This window comes from Capra hircus, chromosome 8, assembly GCF_001704415.2.
Source record: "Capra hircus breed San Clemente chromosome 8, ASM170441v1, whole genome shotgun sequence".
Classification (NCBI taxonomy): domain Eukaryota; kingdom Metazoa; phylum Chordata; class Mammalia; order Artiodactyla; family Bovidae; genus Capra; species Capra hircus.
In genome coordinates this window covers 10,976,201-10,996,779 of record NC_030815.1, presented here as the reverse complement: position 1 = coordinate 10,996,779, position 20,579 = coordinate 10,976,201, and the positions used below count along the sequence as shown (strand labels likewise).

General features: G+C 47.3%; 1 protein-coding gene across 1 annotated transcript in view; it reads left to right on the top strand.

Annotated features, from left to right (window-relative positions):
* The window catches only part of SCARA3 (scavenger receptor class A member 3), a 34,419-nt gene that overhangs the window by 6,999 nt on the left and 6,841 nt on the right, over positions 1-20,579 (top strand). The window contains exons 2-5 of the mRNA XM_018051874.1: positions 8,193-8,291; positions 9,806-9,925; positions 14,904-15,002; positions 16,082-17,125. Of these exons, the coding sequence (XP_017907363.1) occupies positions 8,193-8,291; positions 9,806-9,925; positions 14,904-15,002; positions 16,082-17,125 (1,362 nt within the window). The remainder of the gene's footprint in view (positions 1-8,192; positions 8,292-9,805; positions 9,926-14,903; positions 15,003-16,081; positions 17,126-20,579) is intronic.

Genomic DNA, 20,579 nt, shown 5'->3' with positions numbered 1-20,579 from the left:
GTGAATCAGCCACACATGTACATATATTCCCTGTGCCAGATCTTAGTTGTGGCACTTAGAATCTTCGGTCTTTGTTCATTGTGGCATGTGCACTCTTAATTGCAGCACATCTGGTCTTTCGTTGTGGCCTGTGAGAACTAGTTCCCGGACCAGGGATGGAACCCAGGCCCTCTGCGTCATTGTGAGTGCAGAGTCTTAGCCTTTGGATCACTTAGGGAAGTCCCCCAGTTGGCATTTTGAGTTTATCGCAAATAACCAGGGATTGCTCCTGGCACTCCGTGGGTCACCATGCCAGATGTCTGCACAGTGTGGGTGAACCTTGTGTAGTAGAGCTTTATGCCACCCAAATGCCAAGAGTGCCCCAGTGAGAACACTGAGGGCAAGAAAGGGGAGGAAGGTAATTTAGGATAGAGAGGGAGTCTGCCCACAACCTCTGTGGTTACGGAAACCGTGAAAGACAGCCGATGCTGGGAGCCATGGGCTGGCTCTGAGGATTCAGGCAGAAGTGGTGGGGAGGGGAGAGGGAGAAAGGTAATGCCTGTCCCAGAGCATCAAATGTGGATTTTAGGAATGAAGGTGCAGAGAGGCGGCAACTGTCACAGGGAAGCAGAGCATGATACCTTCTGAGCAGGAGAATCTGAAAGGGAAGGACCAGTTCATCAGAGCAGAGAGGGACAGACGGATTCCCACCCGAATATAGACGCATCTGCAGCGGAAGACTGTGGCGAGGGGGTCATGGCAGAAAGCTTCCAAGGAAAACATCTTTTCAACCTTAATTACAGCATTCTCCAACCGTAAACTACAATTTCTCTGTGACTTTAAATATAGCCTTGGTTCCTGAGAAGAGTCCGAAATCTTTATTTTTACTGACCCAATTGGCTGTTTTGAAAACCCACTCTGTGAACTCCATAGAAGGTAATCATCAAAATATGTTCCTTGAAGTTCCTGAAGAAAGCCCTTTTATTCAGTTCCTCGAATCTCTCCCCCTCACTGACTCTGATGGGAGATTGCAGTCCCAGAAAGGCCGAAGAGTGAATTAACTCCACATTTTCGGTCAACCAAAAGCAAGCCTGAGTCGACGGCCACAGTTGTGTTAGCAGGTTGGGGCTATTTTCCACCTCCACAGGGTGAGGTGAACCTGGTCTAACCTCAGCAGAGCCAGGAGTCACGCCCAGCCACGTGCCCGCTCGGGAACCTTCAAATCGAACTCTAGACGTGGCTCTGTGGGAGCCGAGGCTTGAAAAAACAAGGGCGTTCCCCTGTGGCTGTCCCTCTGATATTTGAGTTGGATGACACGACCGTAGGTACGGACGAAACAGAGGCTCTTTCAAATCTCCGGTGGTTGCCGCTGCTTCATGAGACTGAGCTTGCAGCTCTGTCTTCGGAGGTTAATTTGTTTGTAAAGGTCGTTGCTTGGAATTTGGGTAGAGCTCTCCAGCTGAAGTGTGGGGCCAGTTATGCCTTGGGTAGGTCATGCAGGATGCTCCCTCATGACAGCTCCCTCTAGAACAGGGGAGGCTGAAACGGACATACAAAGTCTTTGAAGTTTGGTACCCAGAACAGCAGGCTGTCCCCAGTTTGTCCCAAAAGAGACGTTTTCCCAAATACTCGTGGGTTCAGGTATTACCCTATCCCAAGAGTATACTCCTTTCCCAAGACCCACTCGCTGCCGTCCCAGTAGCCTCTATCCTGGAGTCAGCAAAATGAAAGAAGGACGAAAAAGAGAGAGAAAATACAACGAGAGCCTGTTTCTGCCTTCCTAGAAAGACGACCTTATTTCAGACACCTGCGGTGATCTCTCCAACCATCCCAGGACCCGGCAGCCCATAATATTTGACACTATGGGGCTCCTTCATTTTCAGCATGTCAAGAAGCCCTCAGTTTCATGGATGGTTTACATTTGATGCAGGAGAGAACTGCAGCCTGAGTTGAGAGGGCCGTAAAAATGCTGGTGGGATTCTAAAGGGATCAACTGGACACATGGAGAAAATTAAACCCCTCTCCCACAAAAAGGGAGTCTGTTTAGCCTTTAGGAGTGAAAAATCTTAACCCTTGCTGCAGCTCGGGGAAAGAGGGGGGAAGCAGATCCCAAATTTCGCTGCACTACCCCCAAATCCCTCTTTGATTCCTTTTCAATCCAAACATTAGGCCCCTCCCTGTATATTTTTTCAAAATTTCTGCTCCTTTAAGCCTTTGCATCCTGAATTCATCAGAACTCCCCAGCACTCCCTCGCCATGGAGAACTCTAAAAATAGATCATGTTTAAACCATATTTTAAGTCATTAAACTTTTTTTGTTGTTGTTGTAAAACAGCTCTTAATCAAAAAGGGCAGAAATTAGCAATACTCTAAGGATGCAGGCCTTCACAAAGGGTCAGTAAATCCATCTATTTTGAATATCCGCCTGAGGTCAGCCCTGTGTTGAAAGAGGCCCAGGAAAGACTTCCTGACCTCAGGGAGGTGACAAACTGCTGGCAGGCCAGATGTGCAAACAGATGCCGGGCCCAGATGGATGAGGCTTTTGGGAGCTCTGTGGCGTGTGTGTGTGTGTGTGTGTGTGTGTGTGTGTGTGTGTGTGTGTGTGTGTGTGTGTGTGTGTGTGTGTGTGTGTGTGTGTGTGTGTGTAGCTGTGTGTGTAGCTGTGTGTGTGTGTGTGTGTGTGTGTAGCTGTGTGTGTAGCTGTGCAAGAACTCCATAAGTGTATTTGCATCTTGCTTCAGATCACTTCCCAGATGACTTAGACGGTAAAGAGTCTCCCTGCAAAACAGGAAACCTGAGTTCAATCCCTGGGTTGGGAAGATCCCTTGGAGAAGAGAACGGCAACCCACTTCAGTATTCTTGCCTGGAGAATCCCATAGATGGAGAAGGCTGGCAGGCTACAGTTCATGGGGTTGCGAAGAACTGAACACGACTGAGCGACTAACACTTTGACTTTTCAGATTGCTGGGCATTTAGGAACCACTGACTAGCTTACAGATCACTTAACCTCTCTGAGCCTTTGTAACATGACAAGTGGGCTCTGTGGCTTAACAAGTTCCCTTCCCACTCCCCCTCTCTCTGAAAATTCTGGAAAGTCAGGGCACCCAACACTAAATGACATGCCCCAGAAGGCGTGGGAACAGGCAGTGCAGAAGATGGACTGCGGAGGAGATTCTTTTCCTGCCTCTGCCGACCCCCCTTGGTCCAGTGCAAGGGCAGAGTACAGATCCTGCCTCATCCACCATCATCTCGCCCGTCGTCGCCCTTGTCCTCCAGCCAAGCTCTTCTCCATTCTTTAGGTCTGTCTCCTCTCCCATCCTCCCACTGGCTCAGTCGTGGTGTAACGCGAGTATAATGAGTCCATGCTTGCTAACAGTTTGGCTTCTAAAACCCTCACAAATGCTTTGGATTATGTTCTCATTCAGAGGAACAGGGCTGGGACAGTTGCTACAGCCTTCCAGACGTAGGTAAATGAGGGTCCCTAGGGTCCGTGGTTCAGCACTAGTAAACAGGAAGTCTGAAGGATTAGAAAGAGAAGATCTCTCTGGGAACGCTGGGGAACAGTGCTGTGAGTTATGGAGCCGAGATGCCAGCAAAGGGAATGGGGCCAAACACTTGTGAAATCTCTCGTCTAAAGAGAAGAGATCATGCCCACCAGCAGTTCCCTTCACGTGGGCTACCCCACGAGGCATCAGATGGGTCTCTGTGAATTCCCACTTGCTCACGACTGCCCATCTGGGGGCTCTCGACAGGAGAGCAGAATTATGACAGAGCTGTGTGCTTTCCGAGGGAGTGTTCGCTGAAGGTTAGTGTTAATCTTGCTTGATTTAAGCCTTCCTAGATTCCCTGCAAAGGCTATAAACAGCAAAGTGATGAAATTGACCCTGGAAACAGAACAGGGAGGAGACCTCATCACGGGGGTGGGCAGAGAAGCCCCACCAGGGGAGGAAAGAAATGAGAAACGGGCAGGAAGGCCTGGAAGGCGTCTCCGCTCTAAGAATGGAAGGAATACCTCCCCAAGGGACCCCAAAGGCTGCGGTATATCCAACAGCGTCATTCTGGCTGAAATGTTGGGGGTGAGAGGGCCCCGCTAGTTAGGGTGAGGTTTTGGTGGTCACAGCACAGCAGGCACCGCCTCGCCTGGGGCGCTGCTTTATGGAAAACTGATGGCAGTGCTGGTAACCTCCCAGGCAGAGTTATCCTCTTAAACTCTTGGCAGACTGATGATGGGATAGCCGCCCAAGACACAAAGCAGGGCTGAAGAGGTTGGTTTCTTAGGATACATAGAAAGTGTTCCCATCCTTGTCAGCCTTCCTTCTACCGCTGTGCCCACTCCCCGTCAAAGCATGCACACATATACAAAGACACACACACACACACACATTCATGCACACAGCTGAAAACACACTAACTCCATCACATAGAGGGTACCTGGAGTCTGTTACTATGGAGAGGAAACTCAAGCAGGAAATTCAGGAGGTTATGATACTGTTACTGATCAGGGTCCTTATATTAGAGTGTAGTTGCTTTTACAATGTTGTTTTACTTTCTGCTGTACAGCAAAGTGAATCAGCTATAAGTATAGATGTATCTCCTCTTTCTTGGATTTCCTTCCTGTTTACTTTTTCTGAAGCTCTTGAGGGTAATTTACATACACTGTGGTTTTTTACTTCTGAACACTTCAGCGTGGATTTCCTAGGAATAGGAAGATGATCAGGCTACAGTCATGAACTACTGAATTTGCTTCAATTCTGTATCTGATTTACCATAGGTATTCTGATGTTCGTTGATCAAATAATCCCCTCGATAGATTTCCTTTTCCCTCAGCACAGGATCCATTCTACTCTAATATTTTTGAAAATACAGTCCCCCACCAACTTTTTAAGTACAGTTTTCATGCTGTGTTTTTCTCATATCACCTCATGATTCAGTTGGGGTTCTGCATCCTTGGCCAATAAATTTTGTAGATGATGGTGTGCCCTGCTCAGCGGTCACATCTAAAGGTATACCATGGCCATCTGTCCCTCTCCTGCTCAGTGTCACCTGACTTCCTCAATGGATAATTCCTGAGCCTTTTTTCCTCCTCTGCAATAATAAGTAGTCTAGTCTGTAAGGAGACATTTTAAGGTGGTGTATAAAGGCTTATACATAAACAGACATACATGCTGTTCTTCATCAAAATTTTCCCAAGAGGTGGCACTCATTGATGGTTCTTGCCCGATCTGGTCTTGACCATGATGACTGCTGATCCCCCAGCTCCAGAAGTAATAAGAGCCCTCCCTTCTCCCTGTCAGTTTGTCTCTGGTACGGATTCCTATTTTTTTTAATGACTCATAATTGCATAATTATACTTAAATATTTCAGTGCTCAAGTTGTTCAGGCTGGTTTCTATATACTTTTGACATGCCCCTATCATTTTTTTTTTTTTGAGAAGTCCCTTAATTTCTGAAATAGCAAGATGTTCCAGATTCATCTTCTGTCTATCTTCTGCCCAACCGTAGAATTAATCATTTCTTCAAGGTGCCTTGGTTCTTTTTAGTAGGAAATGGTATGAGAGACCAAGATCTGGGTTGCTAAGCATGCTCAATGCTATTTTGATATCTTTGGTTCCTGGAAATTTCAACAAAATTATGTGTCTACACATAGCTACAAATAGAGATACCTCTATACATATATGTGGATGTAAACAAATATATTCAGACATAAACACATTTTAGAAATTATGAATTCCCACTGATACCTTCAACTTCAGTCCATCCCCAGAGGGTTCTTTCTTGTCTCTTCCATTCTATATTTCTGATCCCCTTTTCCATAGTGAGATCCCTGGGTCCAAACAAATCAATGCATTTACTCTATTTGCTCCGTCTTGAATTAATCTAAAATGACTTCCAAATTGCTTTACCCATGCTACAACAACAGAATACGTTTCTTTGAAGGTTCAAGATTTGTTTGCACTTCTTCCCCAATCCTACCCTATCACACCCTAGACTGAGGTTACACAGTCCAAACTATGTCATAATAGATTAGTTTTTTCCTTGTTTCTCATTTAGTATATTTATTGTATTCATTCCAGCAAGCACAGCTTATCGGGTTCCAAGTATTGCTATTAATAAAATTTAATTTTTCAGTATGTAAAAAGAGCATAATTTTGGAAATCCAAACTATACACAAAATTAGAGTGAGAGGATGGTGACTTTTCTGTAGTCTTTTCCCCCAGTCCATCCCTTGTAGAAAACAGCTTTGTTCTTTCTTCGTTAGGACTCTTCCTGCATTTCTTCTTTTAGTGATAAGCATATATATGGATGCCTTCTTATTTCCCCTTCTTTCTTATAAAAAAGGTGGCACATCAAACGTGCTCCTTTGCATTTTGTCATTTTCTTGTAATACCTCCCGGAAGTGACTCCACATCAGTTAATAGAGATTCCCTTATTCATTTGCACAGCTGTGCTGAGCCCCACTGTGTGTATGTATACCGTTGGATGTTAGTCAATCTCCTGTACTTGCATGCTTAGATAGTCCCCAGTTTCTGACATTATAAATAATCCTGTAAAGAATAAGCTTGCCACATATATTTTCAGATTGTTGGAGGTATTTATCCTAGACGAATTCATAAAAGTGTGATTGCTGGGTCAAAGAGTAAATGCATATATTAAAGGCTCTACAAGCCTTGGGCCATTTTTGCTTTCAGACCCCGACTCTCCACCACCTAGGCCAACAGAGTGTATTGTCAAGCCTTTTTTGTCAATCTGATGGGTGAGAAATGTTATCACAGTGTAGTTTTAAACTGCTTTTATCTTATAAGTAAAGTTAAACATCTTTTTATTTATTTGGGTACCACTTTTATATCTCTTTTCATAATTGTTCTGGTCTTTTGTTCATTTTTCTATAGGATTTTGTCTCCTTTATTTCCTCTATTTTTAAAAGCTCATTATAAATTTGGTATATTAATTCTTTATCTGTGATGTGTTGCGAATATTTTCTCCTTGTCATTTGCTTTTTTAGCCATGCAGAGGTGTTGTTTTACTGTTTTACTTTAATGTAGTCACAGGTATTCATCTTTTCTTCTGTTGCCTCTGGATGCTCAGACATGGTTTATAAAATCGCCCCACCAGATATCTCCCAAGCAGTTTAGTTGTCATCATCAGCTTGCACCCCCACATCCCAGCACAAAAGCCCTAGTCAGCTCAGTGCAGACCGCCTCATTTCTCAAACATTCACTGGGATGTTTGTGTTCATGCTGCCTATTTTGGGCATCTTTCTTCCGGTCATTCATAAAAAGACCAGATCTGGTAAGAAGAAAGGGGTATGCAGTGTCTAGGGGAAGGGGAATAATCTTCTGAATGAAGGTCTCATTTAGGGAGCACGAGTTCCCAGGGAACAAGCGCTAGGTCAGCCTTCCGACATGAGACCTGTCCCTGCCTCAGTGCCGTCCACCCTCGGCAGGTCCTGCCTGAGGCAGCGTGTGAGGCACAGGCTATGCCCATCCTGTATCCTCACACCGCCCCCTCCTCTCTGCAGTGCCTCCCACCCCTCAGCTGGGCTGGACACAGAGTCTTGATGGGGACTGTACTGGAGCCAGATTCATCCTTGTCCCTGCAGAAGCAGAATCCTGCTTTGGGTACCACGTGCCAGGGATGAAAGTGTGCTGAGCCACAGCACACAAGCTGTATTTCTTCTTGGGCTTCCCTGGGGGCTCAGTGGTAAAGAATCCACCTGCCGATGCAGGAGACGTGGATTCGATCCCTGTGTTGGAAAGATCCCCTGGAGAAGGAAATGGCAACCCACTCCAGTATTCTTGCCTGGGAAATCCCATGGACAGAAGAGCCTGGGGGGCTGCAGTCCACAGGGTCGAAAAGAATCAGATAAGACTTAGCGACCAAACACCAACATTTCTTCTTATTTCATGCCAGGGATCTTAGCAAGGTGTAGAGTGGGCAGCTGGGATGGCCTGTGTATTTTTATAAGTTTCCCAGAGATCATGAACTCTCCCCTCCCGGATGTTGGGATGTCCTGGTCCCTTAGCCATTCTATCCTGCCTTCCATCCCCCTTTGCTCTGATTACCGTCAGGTCACCTGGAGTTCAGGTGGGCTGACTTGGACCCAGAGGTGAGGGTGAGCACAGGGGCTCGGGACTATAAATGAATGAGGCATCTGGAGAGGGGTGGGTGCGGCAGGGCCCCAGCCTGGGGTCTGACGGTGCTGGCTTCGTCTCAGTGAGGTCAGCCGCTGGTGACGGAGATGCGCTGTGTGTCACAGAAGAGGAGCTGGCTGCTGACGACGAGGACATGCCGTCCTTCCCATGCACACAGGAGGGTAAGGGCTCTGGAGCGCCCCTCTGATCCCCTCTCTGAGCTGAGAACCACCCCGCCCCTGCCCTCAGCCCCAGGCTGGGGAGAGACTTGCCTCTCCACATGGCTCCACCATCCAGGCTGTTCCTTCCCCACTGCTGCCTGGAGGCTTAAAGGGTGGAGTTGCACAGGCCTGCGTTATGCAGTCCAGATGAAGTCAAAGTTTGTCATATGTGACATCTGTCTTCAGGGCTACTCCTGAGACCTACCGGGGACCTCTGCCATCTCCCCCAGGACCCACCTTCCACAAGTGTCCCCTTCGTCATGCCGCTCAAGTGGTCTGTCCTTCTCAAGCTCACGGGACCCAGCTTGGCATGAGAAACCAATGCCCTGTGAACTGTTATTTGGCCTAGGGCTTCTTGGCAGGTTTCAGTCTAGATTCTCAGCCTTGGCTGTGCATTGTCATCACCTGGGGATGTCTGAGACCGACCCTCAGAAATTCTGATCTCTTGGTCTGGAGCATGGATGGGCATCAGGGTTTTTAAACATTCTTGTTACTCATAATACGCAGCTGAAGTTGGATCCATCTTAGAAACTGCACAACTGGGAATATCACAGCTTTCTCACTGGGCAGTGACCACCTCCCAGGGTCTTGAGGAACACTGCCTTCCCTCCTGCTTCTGTATGAGGGACCAACTGACACACTGGAACCATCTGTCTGGATTCCAGGAGAACTTCAAGTGACCCCCCCAAAGTTTGGGGACTAGTGACCGACCTTCTGGTTGGCCTGGAACTGAGGGGTTTCCCAGGAGGTGTGACTTAGAGTTTTTCAAACTGAGACAGTCTTGGCGAGCCATCCTGGTTTGCCCGATTCCGAGGAGTTCCCTTAACAAGAGACTTTCAGTGCTAAAATCCAGGAACATCCTAGGCAAACTGGGAGGAGTTGGTCACCCACTGGTGAGACAAGGCTGGCTGCCCTGTAGTACGGATCACAACTAAGGCTGATGTTTGGGGCACGGGTGATTCCCTACCATGTGGGCTGAATGACAATGCCATGAGACAAAATGATAACATGATGCCAGTGTTCTTCCAAGGTCCTGACTATGGCCTTACCTATTCCTAAAAGCTGTGGGCTTCCCAGGTGGTGCTAGTGGTAAAGAACCCACCTACCAATGCAGGAGACATAAGAAACGCAGGTTTAATCCCTGGGTCGGGAAGATCCCACGGGAGGGCACAGCAACCCACTCTAATAATCTTGCCTGGAGAATCCGACTGACAGAAGACCCCGGTGGGCTACAGTCCCCGGGGCTGCTCGGAGTCAGACACGACTGAATTGACTTAGCACACATGCCCATTCTTAAAAGCTCCAGGACCTTTGAAAACGCAGTGAAGTGGGTGGAGACGGAGACCAGCGACAGCCCCCTTTCTGAGGATGGTTCAAAATGTGCTGAGACAGGCCAGAACAGGAGAACTGACCCTTTTAGTCGCAGCCTCCCCCACTGGGCTTTTTTTGTCGCCACCCCTCCCCACCCCCCACAGGCCAGCCGGGACCCCACTGCAGCCGCTGCCAGAAGAACCTGTCTTTGCACACGTCTGTGAGGATTCTTTACCTCTTCCTGGCCCTGCTCCTGGTGGCCGTGGCCGTGCTGGCCTCTCTGGGTGAGTGCACGCTGCCAGCAGCATTGGCTAGTCCAGGGCTCTCTACCCTGGGCTGTGGGGGAGTTTCTCATCAGGGGCCTGTTGGGCACCAGAACCCCAAAAGACAAGCACAGATCTCTGCAGCTCAGGACCCACAGCAGCATCTTCCTGGCTAGGGGCTCTGAATGCCTGCCTCAAGCTGTGAAGACTGGCTCCTAATTTCTGGTCATTAATGAGCTGTGTGGCCTTGGTCCCTCTCGGGACGTCTGTTTTCCTACTGGTAGATGACAAGAAGGACTTCCCAAGTGGCTCATTTGTTTAAGCGTTCTGCTGCTAATGCAGGAGACGCAGGAGATGTAGTTTCGATCCCTGGGTCAGGAAGATCCCCTGGAGAAGGGAATGGCAACCCGCTCCAGCATTCTTGCCTGGGAAATCCCAGGGACAGAGGAGCCTGATGAACTTCAGTCCATGAAGTCACAAAGAGTCAGATACAGCTGAGCATCTGAGCACGCACACGCACAAATGACAGGATAGGACTCCGTTTCAGCAGTTCTCAGTTTCAGCTCCATGTTAGAATCATCTGGGAGCTGTAAAATATATGATGCCCGGGCCCCACCCTGGATGATGGAATTAATTCAGTATTTAAGCTCTTCAGATGATTCTGGTGTACTTCCAGGCTTAAGGTTACCAGATCAGATGACTTCTAAGCCGTTTCCGTGGTCCTTATGTTTCTCAAAGTGAGGTTGGATGCCTGTCTGCATCACGGTCACCCCCAGGATCTGTTAAAACGCAAATTCCTAGTCTCACCCAGACCTAGTAAATCAGAGTCCTGCCAGTGGGGCCCAGGGATCTGAAGCTTGGTGGTTCTCATACACTCAACAGTTTTTATGACAGTCTGCGTGCTGCCAGATTCAAGTAACCTCTGCCTTCTGTGGGCTTCCCTGGTAGCTCAGCAGTATAGAACCCACCTGCCAATGCAGGAGTTGACAGTTCGATCCCTGGGTCAGGAAGATCCCCTGGAGAAGGTGGAAATGGCAACCTACTTCAGTATTCTTGCCTGGGAAATCCCACAGACAGAGAAGCCTGGCAGACTGCAGTCCATGAGGTCACAAAGAGTCAGACATGACTTAGCAATTAAACAACAACTGCCTTCTGGATGCTAACCATTTATGTTTAAAAGTAAAAACAAATTTGAAAGCTTCTTACTGCAATCCCATTCCATTCCTAGCTTCATTCTTTAAAACTCTTCTGTACAAAGGGAAGCCAGTAGGTTTGCTTGCTCCAACAGACTAGACACTAGAGACAACTGGGCTGGGCCTCGGGTGAGGTAAGGGAGACACGGAGGATGGCCCCTTTGGGTGCTAACCCTGCACTCGTATGACCCCTAGGATGGGGTGCTTCGTCCTTACCCCTCTTAGAGATATGCAGTAAGTGGCTTTCCCGGCTTGAAGGCAAGAGGCCAGCATGTTAATGATTTGAACAAACAAATCCTTGTTGGAATCATCTTCCAATAATCCTGAAGGTGTTAATGAAATTCAGCACAAACCAGCACCTCCTATGTGTCAGGTATTGAGAACACTGAGATGAGTCCATTGCATTTCACCCTCAAAAGCAGTGGTTCTCAGTCTTGTCTGCAGGTTAGAATTCTTCTGAGAGCATTTAAAAATGCATGTGCTGGAGCCCTCCTCGCCACGTGAATGAAATCATAGTCTCTGAGTAAGACCTAGGCTTTAATCATATAGGAAAGCCCCAAGGCGATCCCAATGAAGTGGGAAGGTTGGGGAACCACTAATTAATCATTAAAATATTATAATAACTATTATAATAGTTATATAGCAATAATAGTTATTAAAATAATTATAATAGTTATAATAATTATAATAGTTATTAACAATTTATTAAAAGTTCACTCTCCCTGTTAGTTTTTATTAAATTATTATACTGCATAATAAGATATTAATATCTTACATTATTATTTATTTATTATAACTTTAATTGTTAACTTAATATTATTACCTATTAACTATTATTGTTAACTATTAGCTTGTTATATTATTAATTATAACATTAATAATAACTTTAAAATTGTATAATAGATGTTATTGGTAAATAATAAATAACATTTAACATGTTTACAGGATTTACTTAGTGGTCCACCAGCTAAGACTCTGCAATCCCAATGCAGGGGGCCTGGGTTCAATCCCTGGTCAGGGAACTAGATCCCACATCGTTTCAACTAGATCACATCGTTTCAGCTAAGAGAGGGCCACAACTAAAGATCTTGCATGCTGCAACAAAGACTCAGCACAGCCAACTAAATAAATATTTAAAAACTAAAATTTTTTTTAAAGAAAAGAACTTCCCAAGCCCCTCAGCCCCACTCAGCTCCACCTCTCTCTCTGCTAAATCACGTCTGGCCACCCAGAAAGTGGCTGATATCTCTGGTCAGAGGAGGATAAGGAGCTGTAGCCCTGCCATTTAGAGGCAGCAACCTGGCCATTGAACCCTTAGCAGTTCATGGTCGGCCCTCAGAGAGCCTCAGCTCCCAGAACCCAGGGGACCATTAAGACAACGCCAGTAGCACATAGAGAAGAGCCTATATGGGCACAAGAGCCCTTCAGAGGGATGGACAGTTACTGAGTGCCCACTGGATACCCACTGGATGCCAGGCGCTCTCCCATACATGATGGTCGTGAGTCCTCTGAACAAGGCTCCGAAATGGGAGGCTGGCTCCACTCCACATATGAGAGGGCAGAATGGGGGGTGAAATGATTTCCTCCAAGATCCAGGGTGAACGGGCTGAGGATTATAAGAACTGGGGGTGAGCATTGTGTCTGAGAAATCAAAGGAGAACTTAAGATTTTCCTTTTTATTTTCACCTCCAGCCTGGGTGTCCCTACTCCTTAGGATGGTGCTGGCCTTGTTCTTGGGGTTTATAATCTACAGTACAGTTGGCAACCTTTTTTGGTCAAGGGCTAGGAAGTAAATTCAGACTATGTATTGACTTGGTCGAAACCAAACTCTGCCATTGCAGTGTTCCCAACAGAAGGGAATTTTTATATAATTGCTGAATTGTTTATATAGAGTATGAAACAGACACTAAAGTAATGATTTTAAAGTGACTTAAGCACCCCACTCCAGCACTCTTGCCTGGAAAATCCCATGGACGGAGGAGCCTGGTAGGCTGCAGTCCATGGGGTTGCTAAGAGTCGGGCACGACTGAGCGACTTCACTTTTCACTTATGCATTGGAGAAGGAAATGGCAACCCACTCCAGTGTTCTTGCCTGGAGAATCCCAGAGACAGAGGAGCCTAGTGGGCTGCCGTCTATGGGGTCGCACAGAGTCGGACACGGCTGAAGCGACTTAGCAGCAGCAAGGCTCAATAAGAAAATGTCCATGACACGATACCAATAAGCAAAATAAAATAGATGAGATGCGCAGAACATCCCAATTTTGTACTCTTGTCTTCTAAAAAACCATGTATCTGTGTAGCTATAGGGGCTTGCCTGGTGGCTCAGTGGTAGAAGACCAGCCTGCCAGTACAGGGGACACATGCTCGGTCCCTAGGTCAGGAAGATTCCTTAGGGAAGGAAACGGCAACCCACTCCCATTCTTGCCTGGGAAATCCCATGGACAGAGGAGCCTGGCATGCTGCAGTCCATGGGGTTGCAAAGAGTCAGAAACAGCTTAGCAACTAAACAACAACAGTGTAGCTATAAAATGGCTGAGATAAATAAAGTTTAAGAGATACACAAAAATGTTGATGGCAGCTGTATCTCGGTGGTAGGATTAGGAATAATTTTTATTTTCTTTTTATATTTCTTTCTGATTTGTCTCTATTCTAGCCTATGGTCGGGTTATAGTTCTAAAATCTGAGTGGATGGAAATTATATATGTATATGCACTCCAGTACTCTTGCCTGGAGAATCCCATGGAGGGAGGAGCCTGGTAAGCTCCAGTCCATGGGGTTGCAAAGAGTCAGACACCACTGAGCTACTTCACTTCACCTCACTTCATGCATGATTTATGTATTATATATTCTAATGCATACATATATGCCCCCATATGTATATGTACACTTAAGGGAGATATGTAAAGAGATTATCTATGTCTATGGATATACACTAAGTCCCCTACATACAAATGAGTTCCATTTCAAGAGCATGTTCGTAAGTCTGGTTTGTTTGTTAAGTCCAACAAAGTTGGCCTAAGTACCCAACTAATACAATCGGCTATATAATATAGTATTGTCATAGGTTTATAACACTTTTCACACAAATAGTACATAAAAAACAACCAAACAGAAAAAATAAATACAACATTTTTAACCTTGCACTACAGTAACTTGAAAAGCACAGTAGTCCAGTACAAAAGCTGGCATACAGGGGCTGGCATCGAGTGAACAGGCAAGAAGAGTTACTGACTGGAGGAGGGAGAGGAGGTGGGAGATGGTAGAGCTGGAGGGTCATTAACAACAGGAGGCAGAAGGTAAGCTGCGATTTCACTCACGCCTGACACTGACGGCACAGGCTCTCTTGCTCCTTGCTGGATTCAATTCTATCTACCCTCTTGCTTGCAGACATCCTGGGTTTGAAATAAAGATATTATACTACCTGCTCTATACAGCACTCTACGGCAAGCTACACAAAAGCACGCCCACTTGTAGAGAAGCACGTGTGTGACAGTGCACGCCAGACACGTGACCTAGCTTACATGATTGGGCATGCAAACGCATGCTCGCATCTTTGACAGTTTGAAACCTGAAGGTTCACATGCAGGGGACCTCTGGATATATATAGATAGATGCACAGATATGTTTTTGAGAGAAGTGTGATAGACTCTGGCCATTGAAACATCTTCCCTTACAGCCATTGGGAAGCCCCTTAGAAGAAGAGTGGATGGTTTTGGCTAACAAGGGGCTGATAAAAACGCCTTCTCAACAAACGACTGCTGTTTCTCTGAGCTAAGCCCTTTTTCTCATCCCTGTTTCCCCTGAAGTCTTCAGGAAAGTGGACTCTCTCTCAGAAGACCTCTCCCTGGCCCAGGCCATGTATGACAAGAAACTCGTGTCTATGCAGAAAAATCTCCAAGGGCTGGGTAAGTGTCCAGGGTTCAGGCATGCTAATGACCAGGAAGGAGGGCCAACATTACTTGGAATGGGACCAGGAATACCCCCAGACCACGGTGCCCTGGAACAGGGCAGCCTTCACCAAGCTTCTAGGCACAAGGGAAGAACAGTCATGGCTCCCTGCCTCCCTGTACAAGTGGAGAACCCACCCAACAAGGGCTGCTACCCTGGGATATGCCCAAGAGTGGGACTGAGAGCTCTGTATGTGCACAGATCTGCCCAGAGCCTCCAGGTAGAGAAGAAAGCTGAAGACAGGCCACTTGCCCTCATGTATCTGAAGTTATTGGGTTGGCCAAAAAGGTCATTGACAGGAACGAACTTTTTGGCCAGTCCAATATTTTTAAGGCTTTTCTAACACTCTTGACAAGTCGGCCCTTTCCTCATCACTGCCTTAAAGTCTGCATGGTTTACAATCTCTTTATCTCTTGCTTTCACAAGACAATCTTGTTCTGAGAATGAGACAGAAAGAGCCATAATATAAGGGTTTAGAGGGAGGCTGCTAGGTGAAAAGAGAAAGTTTTATTCTACCACTAATTAGCTGAGTCATATTTGGCAAGTCACTTCTCTGAGCTTCATTTCTCAGAAGTCTCAGGGGAAAAACGTTCCTGCACCCTTTTCTCCACAAGCTTATGAGAGGTTCAAATAAAAACAAATATTTATTAAAAAAAATTTTTTTTCAAAACCAAATATTAAAATATGGGGAGAAATTTAAAAATTAAAAAAAATTTTTTTTTATAAAATAAAAAAATAAAACGGGAGGTTCTTGGCAACCTTAGAAAAGTTACAAGGATATATTTTCTCGAGACTTTGGTGAGGAGATGTCCTAAAGGCTACCTTTCCCGCAAGAATAAAGACTTGGGGTAGAAACAAGATGGCACAAAGGATAGCGAGGTTTTTCCAAAAAGGATTTCATAGCAGGTCTTAGGGAAGGAAGAGGGATAGGACAGCCACATGGCAATTCATGATGCTCTGAAATATTAAATTGAAAGAAGCAACCTTTGCCCTGTGAGCCGTCAGCAACTCAAAATGTTGCCCCTTTCTCCTGAAGATCTGAAAGCCCCGAACAACTGCTCTTTCTGCCACGAGGCTGGGCTGCTGGGGCAAGAGATCAGAAAACTGCAGGCGGAGCTGGAGGGAATTCAGAAGATGCTTCTAGCTCAGGAGGTCCAGCTACACCAGACCTCCCAGACCCACGACCTGCTCTCCACCACCAGTGGTCAAATATCCCAGGAGATGGGCAGTTGCTCTTTCTCCGTTCACCAGATCAACCAATCTCTGGGGCTCTTCTTGGCCCAGGTGAGAGGCTGGCAGGCCACCACTGCTGGCCTGGACCTGTCTCTGAAGGATCTCACACAGGAGTGCTACGACGTCAAGGCGGCAGTACACCAGATCAACTTCACGGTAGGGCAGACCTCCGAATGGATCCATGGGATCCAGCGGAAGACGGAAGAGGAGACCCTGACCCTCCAGAAGATGGTCACCGACTGGCAGAACTACACGCGGCTCTTCGGCAGCCTGCGCACCACCTCGGCCAAGACTGGAGACGCGGTGAGGAGCCTCCAGGCCACCCTGGGGGCCTCGTCCCAGCGCATCAGCCAGAATTCCGAGAGCCTGCATGACCTGGTGCTGCAGGTCATGGGCTTGCAGCTGCAGCTGGATAATATCTCATCCTTCCTGGATGACCACGAGGAGAACATGCACGACCTGCAGTACCACACGCGCTACGCCCAGAACCGCACGGTGGAGAGGTTCGAGACGCTGGAGGGACGCATGGCCTCCCACGAGATCGAGATTGGCACCATCTTCACCAATATCAACGCCACCGACAGCCACGTGTACAGCATGCTCAAGTACCTGGACGACGTCCGGCTCTCCTGCACCCTGGGCTTCCACACCCAGGCCGAGGAGCTCTACTACCTGAACAAGACCGTCTCCCTCATGCTGGCCGCCACTGACCTGCTCCGGGAGCGCTTCGGCCTGCTCAGCGCCCGCCTGGACCTCAACGTCCGCAACCTGTCTATGATCGTGGAGGAGATGAGGGCCGTGGACACGCGGCACGGGGAGATCCTGCGGAACGTCACCATCCTGCGAGGTGAGAGGCGGGGCGGAGGGGGGCGCTGCCAGGGAGCTCCCGGAGGGGAACACAGAAGGACCCAGCCTGGGGCCCGGTATCCTGATGGGCTGATACAGCCCAGCAGCAAATGCCTGGGGCAATTGGCAGCTTTCACGTCCTTGTCAACCTCTTTTGGAAGAGTGTATGGCAGTGATGAAGAATCCTCCTGCCAATGCAGGAGACGTGGGTTACATCCCTGGTCCAGGGAGATCCCCTGGGGAAGGAAATGGCGACCTGCTCCAGTATTCTTGCCTGGAAAATCCCTTGGACAGAGGAGCCTGGCGGGTTACAGTCCATGGGGTCCCAACGAGTCAGACACAGTTGAGCAACTGAGCTCACACACACACAGCTCCTCAGTTGCCTGACATACAAATTTGGATTTTTATACGTGGATCTCTGTATGAGTCTACAGAGAGATATAGGCAGAGCTCATCTTTTGGAAACTCTGTCTTCTCCTGTTTTTTCCCTTCCTTACCCCTCACTGGTGCTCTCCACCATCAGCCTCTCAGAGGCCCGCCCCTCTGATGCCCTCTGCTCCTCCCATCTCACCCTTGCATTTAGGCAGAGTTCTCCAGAGAGACATGAAAGAGAGAGAGAAACTGAAAGGAATTAGCTCATGAGATTGTGGAGACTGGCAAACCCAAAATCTGCACAGCTGATGTCCTGGTTCAGGTACAAAGGCTGAAAGCTGCTATAGAACCAGGAAGAGACAGTGTGTCCATTGAAGGTTTGTCCGGCAGGAAATGCTCTGTTACTCAGGGGAGGGTTGGCCTTTGGTTCTATTCAGGCTTCAGCTGATTCAGTGAGGCCCACCCACGTTGGGGAGGACAATCTGCTTTAGTTGGTACTGATTTAAATGTTAATTTCATCCACCAACACCCTGTGCACACACCCGGAATAATGTTTGGCTAAATATCCGGGTATCCCATGGCCCAGGAAGCGTGACACCTAAAATGAACTATCACAAGTGCAGCCCTCATCACCTTGGCGCCCATGCCCATCTCCTTTGTTGTTGTCGTTCAGTCGATAAGTCATGTCTGACTCTTTGCAACCCCGTGGATTGTAGCCCTCGAGGCTCCTCTGTCCATGGGATTCTCCAGACAAGAATACTGGAGTGGGTTGCCATTTCCTTCTCAAGGGGATCTTCCTGGACGGTGACTGAACGTGCATCTCCTTCACTGGCAGGGTAGATTCTTCACCACTGAGCCACCTGGGAAGCTCAGTCACATTTGGCAGGTGGGCAGGGATCATTCAGGGAGCTCCAGGAGACAGGAGGGAAGCACCCACTCTCCCAGACAGCATTGTTGTCTCCATGGAGCTCAGACTGGAGTCAAGCTCTCTGATTCTCTGGTTCTCTTTAACCATTTAGTTTCCAGTCTGTGTTGCCTTCAACTTTATATCAGTGAGCATTTTTGCCAGTATTTTCTTTACTCTAGATTGGTGGTGTTGCAGGGGCTGGGGGCGAGGTAAGATCTTGTTTGCCTGGTGTCATATGTTTTGCAACAAAGCCAGGTACTGAGTATTCCCTTAGTAACTGAGACAGTCTCACAGTGTTTCATTTAAACTATGTATCTGTATGACCTCTAGGATGCAGTGTTCCAGTGAAGGTGTTAGCAGATAGTTCTCATGATTCATCCTCTAGTAATCTTGTTTTCTTTGGTTACATTCGATCTAAGAACAACTGAAACGTAAAGCTTTCCTCACGACAAAGCCTATTCGTTTGGCCTCACAATCTTTTTTTTTTTTAATTGGAGTATAGTTGACAATGTTGTGTTCGTTTCAGGTATACAGCAAAGTGTTTCAGTCATATATGTACTTGTATATATTCCTTTTAAAATTATTTTCCAGTTAAGATTTATTACAGGATGTTGAGCAGTGTTCCCTGTTACACAGTCGGTCTTTGTCAGTTATTCATTTTAAATATAGCAGTGTGTACATGTCCATCCCAAACTCCCTAACTAGCCCTCCCCTCCACCCTTCCCCACTAGCCTCACAACCTTTGTGGACAAGACACGTGTCGCAGGCATAGTGTCTTTATTTTACAGAAAGGTGACCTGAGATGAGGAAAAGTTAAGGGATAGTTCAAGGTCACACTGTGATTAAGATCCTGACCCACCATGGCTCTGAGGCGCAAATGTCTAGTGATCAGCCAGGAGACACTGAGAGTGTGAACTTGCAGATACCAAAAAAATGCATTTCCACTGAGGTCCTGCTTAGGTGTCATGTGTGGGACAGGCTGGAAAAGAAGGAAATGGTACCGAAAGTATCAGAAGCAAACCATTTGAGACCCTAATTCCAAGTATAACCCAACAGTAGTCATGAAAATTTATATTTGCTCCTGTCCTAATGATGGCAGAGTTCTCATCAAAGGACTTTGTCTCACCTGGAGACCAAGGTGCAACGTCACTTTGAGCCAGATTTGACTCTCAGTTCAACCTCTGTATATTTATTTAAATGGCTATCTTTTGGCTAACATTCTTCTTGGTTGTTAAATCACCACATATAAAGTCTCTCACATCTGAAAGAAAATTTCAGGGACAAAATGTCCATCACTTCCTACAGGAAGATGGCACCCCACTCCAGTACTCTTGCCTGGAAAATCCCAATGGGCGGAGGAGCCTGGTGGGCTGCAGTCCATGGGGTCGCGAAGAGTCAGACATGACTGGGCGACTTCACTTTCACTTTTCACTTTCATGCATTGGAGAAGGAAATGGCAACCCACTTCAGTGTTCTTGCCTGGAGAATCCCAGGGACGGGGAAGCCTGGTGGACTGCTGTCTCTGGGGTCACGCAGAGTCGGGCATGACTGAAGCGACTTAGCAGCAGCAGCATAGACAGGTGCTGACAGGCTGTCACGCTGGGGCTTGGCTGTTCAGAGCCAAGCTGCTATCTAGAATAAAGGAAGAGGAACAGCCCTGGCCAAGTGCTGACGGAAGGGCTGGGACTCACAGACCGTCCGGGAAAAGAGCCTGGATTCTAATTTGCTATGGGTCTTTGGGCAGACTCACTTAATCTTTCCGGGCCTCTGGTTTTGGGGGTTTTTTTGTTTTGTTTTGTTTCATATGTAAATCAGTGGATGAGACCAGTTGTTCTCCGAGATCTCTTCCGGCTCTAGCTCTGTGATGAATTCTGAGTCTGTTTGCCAACCAGAAAGCCTTTGGTACCTCCATATGTTTGTGCCTCTCATAGAATGTTTCCCCTTTATTCTGTATTTCCTCCCTTTCCTCCTCCAGGGGATCTTCCCAAATCAGGGATCAAACCCTTGTCTCTTGCATTGGCAGGCAGATTCTTTACCACTGAGCCCCCTGGGTAGGGAGGAAAATGCCTGCTTGGAGGATTAGCAGGTTTACTTGTTATCGAGCAACAAGGGCAGTCAGTGAAAAGGAGAATGATGCCATCTTCTGCTGGTGCCTGCAAGAGAGCTTACCATAACG